This window comes from Oratosquilla oratoria, unplaced genomic scaffold (genome assembly GCF_046742065.1).
Source record: "Oratosquilla oratoria isolate Oo_2021 unplaced genomic scaffold, ASM4674206v1 SCAFFOLD70, whole genome shotgun sequence".
In the NCBI taxonomy this organism is placed as follows: Eukaryota; Metazoa; Arthropoda; class Malacostraca; order Stomatopoda; family Squillidae; genus Oratosquilla; species Oratosquilla oratoria.
This window is the reverse complement of record NW_027467734.1, coordinates 997,501-1,002,500: the sequence shown is the minus strand read 5'-3', so window position 1 is coordinate 1,002,500 and position 5,000 is coordinate 997,501. Positions and strand designations below refer to the sequence as shown.

Sequence of the window (5,000 nt, the reverse complement as noted above, 5' to 3'; positions counted from 1 at the left end):
CGAGCTTCTTCGCATCGCTGAAGAACAGCGTGCTGCCGGAATCACTTTCGAGAGGAAATGAAATGAACGCCTGTCCAAGACTGCTACTCTTCCAATGGTGGAGGGAAGACGGATTTCTTCTACCCCATAATGTGTACAGATGTAAATATGAAATAAAGCACTTATCGAATGCAGACCTTTATTCACGTTGAGTAGCAGGAGGACAAGAATAACTATCTTACAATCCAAATGTTAATTAGCAAAGTCCATTTTCCCCCTTATAGTATGGTCATCTAAAGACTGCATGAAGGTACTCGAAGAATAACTGGACACAGGGGATAAAGTTGGGTAACAGCTTTCTTTCTAAGAAACTTTATTTGAATTTGCCTCACAGATTTATCATTGAACTATTAATTGAAATAGAGATGGCATTATTTCCAGACACTTTCATATTTAATACACACACACATACATAATCGTTTGCACCCTGCTTCCGTGACAATCTAACATTCCTCTTCATTCTACCGAGTCAAAGGCCTTCTTGTAAACTACAAAGGCTAAACAAAGAGGTATATTCCATTCCGTCGTTTTCTCCATTAATTGATTCGTGAGATGCAAGAGGAGTAGAATCAAATATCTGCTTCTAAAGCCTACCTATACTCTTGGTTGGTTTCCATCTAAAACTATATTCAGTTTATTGATAAGGATCTTGCAAAAAATATTTTAGGTCTTTCAGTTCTCCTTTCCTGTAAATCACCATGATTCAGGAAAGCAAATTCTACTTATTCCTTTGTAATTTCCGTTACACTACTGACGTTTACTGATGAATTTAGTTACTCAGCAATTAGAGCTCTTGGAAAAATATTCAACTTTTTTCCCATTCTGCATTTGCATTTAATGATCTTTCTATTTCTATTTTTCAAAGATATCATTTGCTGCCTCCCCAAAATTAACCTGCTCTCGGCCCCTTTAATATCTTTTATAGCTTCGAATATTTCTTTCTATTTCATTCATGTTCCTTCTTCTTTTCTCTGATATCTACTTCTGATTGATAATCTTGTTCAGTTCAACTCTGTCAGTTTCATTCCTCCTGTTTTTCATAGGCATAGTCATTTTTTATCAGGTTATCTGTAAGTCTGGAGTATTTTTCTTTTCTCTAATATTTTGTGTACTTTCTGATCGATGAAGTCTTCACTAATTTCATAGAGCTTCAAATTTATTCTTCATTTCTCACTTGTTATCCTTAACCATTGCTGGGCTTATTTTCTTTTTCAAAACTAGTTTATTTCTCTTAGCTCTGAAAATGAATTTAGTTGTGAATCCTACCATTCTGTGGACAAAATGAGTAAATGTTTGCAAGTAATACCACTATTTCAACTCTTCCAATAATGAAAATAGGCAGTTCCAAATCAAATTATATTGAAAGAAAGTTGTTTCCATGCTTCAAATAATTTGTTCTTTTGTACTCCGACTTCCTCAGAATACCATATGAAAAAATAAAACTGGGTACAGTTGGTAACCATTGGAACATGTACGGTGCCTTTTCTCTTCCTCTTGCTATTGAAATTAAATGACGATTTCGATTTCATATTTGCTTTATTTATTCATTTGTCTATCTATATATTAGTTTTTTTTAACGTCTGTCCACATTATGGGGTAGAAGAAATCCGGCTCTCCTCCACCATTACAAGAGTAGCAGTCTTGGACAGGCGTTCATTTTATTTCTTCTCGAATGTGATTCCGGCAGCTCTCTGCTCCTCGGCGATGCGGAGAAGCTCGGCCACGTGAGCGGGAGCTGGTGGTGCCACGGGCAGAAAGTCACTCTGGGGCTGGAAACCGAACTCGTTGGCGATGTAGCGAACTTCGATCAGATTACCATCAGGATCGACGAATCTGAAAGGTCAGGTACTTTACGCAGGAAGCTCCAGTGGAGACGGCGATGACGAATTTAGTAAAGGAATATATGAAAATTCCGCAGCGCTATCAGGGCTAACCAACCTCACGCGCTTGCAGAACTTACTGGTAAGATCCCTCCATGTTGACCTGTCCGTTCTCGCCAACAGTTCCAATGGCTGTCTCGGCATGGCCGTTGTTGAGCTCGAACTGGACGTTGAAGGACCCGTCCTCCTCCTGCACTCGTTCATCTCGCACCCACTCGACGACCTCCTCCAGTTGGGGGCGGGCGAGGGCCACGGCGACCAGGCAGGCGAAAATGACCTGTTCCCATTGTTAAAAATTAAGTCACTCTCCTTTGATAGAAGATGTTGATTTTATGCATGAACGCTTTGCAAAGTGTTCGGGGAGAGCCCGTGTGTAGTACTTACTGACTTCATGATGGGAGCACAGTGAATGTACCGGTTTGTTGACTTCTATGGGTAGACGCAACCTTTTATACTCGGTCGCCAAGGCCAGTCGTGTATCTGATCCCGGGGGTGGAGTCAAGCAAGATAAAGGGGAAGCACTGTGCAAGCAAAGTGTGAGAGGAAAAATCGTTGGCGTACTTATGGAAGAATATTGTTTGAATAAAGGCATTCTTAAACTAAACTTATAATTTATAGGATGGCATAATTGTGGGGGGGGGGGGGTGGGGAAGGGGAGGGGGGAGTAGGGGTGGGGGGGGGGGGGGGAAGGGGGGGGGGGGGGGGGGGTGGGGGGGGGGGGGGGGGGTGGAGGGGGAGTGGGGTGGGGGTGGGGGGGTTGGGCATCTTATATATTGTCAAATTAACACACTTAGGTGTCTTTATTGTTCATATAGTGACTTCAGATTGCGTGAAAAACAGTTGTGATTAAACAGTGACGAAAAGCAAAAACCTTTTGTTAGTGATTTTTTAATTCTCCTCGAATTACATCAGTGATTTATTATCCAAAGAAAAAATGGTAGTACTCTACATGATCTTACGTTTCACGATTCATTGATGAGCAGACCTTTTGCAATCTGATTCTGAAAGAAAAACCATCGAGATGAAGTGTCTCTACCCGAAGCCGCAAACAATGTGTGATATATGTCGTAAATCATTGTTACAAGGATAACTGTTGCCGCGGAAAGTATTCATCAATATTTCAATTGACAGAGTGACAACGCATTCTCTATTCTTAGCATTCACGTTATTTTTTCCCACATAAGATATGGTAAGATAAACATCTTGAAAAACATACAACAAACAAGACTGGTAAACTTTCCATGCATGATTATTAAAACGAGGGAAAAACTTTATTCTTCGAATGATTGTAAATTCAGTTTAGGAAATCTATTTGCAAATAAACTTTGATTATCATACAGTAGAGGAAGTTAATCTTTTCGATGTAGATGGGGTTGCTATAAGATTAATGAAATTGTATAAAGGCAGTTAGAACAACACCTGTGACGTAATACACAGGAAAAGTAGCAATCGAGTTTGACTTGAGGTGTGTTTCACCCTTTTCCAGTCTTAAACAGTTTTCTCAGTTGATCGTAATCGCCCCGTGACAGCTAATACAAATACTAAAATAAAAATAAAAAGGACTGAGTGTTGCAATGTGTTATTTTTACATGGGCGCAAAGAGCTTTGAACTTATTTGAACAACTTGTTCTCCTCAGAAAAAAATGCAGTTAACTTTCATCATTGGAATACCTAAATTATTTCTTACTGAGTAATTGTTCATGACTGAACCTCCTATCCTTCAGTGGATGAAACTCCGTCCTTTCTAAATGAGGTCTGAGATTGTAAGTTGAAGGGTGGAAAGGCAACTGGCACCTGCAAAGTAAAAGCCAAAGCGGGGTTGCTGAGAGCCGAAGACCGTGAGTCGAGGATTAGATGTGGTGCTGTCTGCCGGTTTGCAGTGTTGCAGCATCCCCACTAACTGGAAAAAGGGTCTGGGGTTCATTTTCTTGAAAGGTAAAGAGGTCTAGCAGAACAGCAACAATTACCGTGGTTTTACATTTGACATTGTACCAGGCAAAGAATTCGCCCATCTGTTGCTCCAGTCTGAGTTTACACCCTATGGGTTGACAACTGACCGGATTCTATTGCTTTGTGTTCTGGTGGATCACCAATCTGAGTTGTGACAGAGGTTGATTGCAGCCTAATACTGATCTCAAAAAGTCATTCGATGAATTGCATTGTTAGGTGCTTTAAGATCTTTTGCTGATACACAGGATTACTGCGAAGGTTGTCTAGGCTGTATGCTGGAACAGATAATTCTCTGATGTCTGGACGAAATGGAGTAGCAGGTCCAAGTTTCCAAACTAACCTCGTAGAATAGAAAGATTTCAACCCAGGTTAAGATCGCTTAAGAGTGGCATGAAATTAGGTTGAAATAATTCCAAAGTTATTTTCCCCTAGCTTGAAATCACTCCTCTAATCAGATTCATTACACTTCCTCGAAGTCTGGGTTACTTTACTAAAAATTCAAAGACCCTTATGATATGGACACTATTCCCTTTCATTCGTCTTCTTCAAGAATGACTTTGGTGGTCATTAGAATAGTAGGTCATTCTCTTAAATATATGTTAGCATACAGAATCATTTTTCTTTCCATATTCATGGTACAATATAAAAAAATACTTTTATGGTAATTTCTTGATGGTTTATGCTTGCAAAATGACTGTATTCTGAAGAACTTATTCAACATCTTCTGAAGGATATCTGATTTCTTTGATCCATCGCCCTTCTAACAAGTTAGATATCTATCTATCAAAAATGTGTCTGTAGTTCACAAAATTTCATTATAAAAATATATTGCAAAAACCAGTTAAATTAAACATCCTGTTATAAAAACTTCCTGCAAGTCAGGAAGCACAGATCCACGAATCTGCCACGTAAACGTCTTGTTCACAAGTTTCGACCTAACTAACCTCATCCCATTGAGCCCTATATATATGTCGCATTCGTATTTATATATATGCAATTGCATGATTATCTCTTGCCTAACTTTATTTCGTCAAACCCCAAGCTGACGCATGGATAATGTATCGATGTGATATAGTTTGGCCTCCACGTTTACCTGGGAAGTCTACCTGAGACACTTATTGGAGTTTTGGA

General features: G+C 39.6%; 1 protein-coding gene across 1 annotated transcript; it reads right to left on the bottom strand.

The window, feature by feature from the left end:
• Nucleotides 1–1,697: 1,697 nt before the first annotated feature.
• On the bottom strand, nucleotides 1,698–2,312 carry LOC143023915 (cuticle protein AM1159-like). The gene is made up of 3 exons (XM_076182584.1): nucleotides 2,304–2,312; nucleotides 2,000–2,196; nucleotides 1,698–1,872 (listed from the first exon to the last, which is right to left on the bottom strand). Exons 1-3 carry the CDS (start codon nucleotides 2,310–2,312, stop codon nucleotides 1,698–1,700), a joined length of 381 nt encoding a protein of 126 aa, XP_076038699.1.
• Nucleotides 2,313–5,000: the final 2,688 nt, after the last annotated feature.

Coding starts and splice junctions, on each gene's coding strand:
- LOC143023915 (XM_076182584.1), bottom strand. Junction 1,873..1,999: donor AACATGGAGGGATCTTACCA/GTAAGTTCTGCA, acceptor CTGACCTTTCAG/ATTCGTCGATCCTGATGGTA.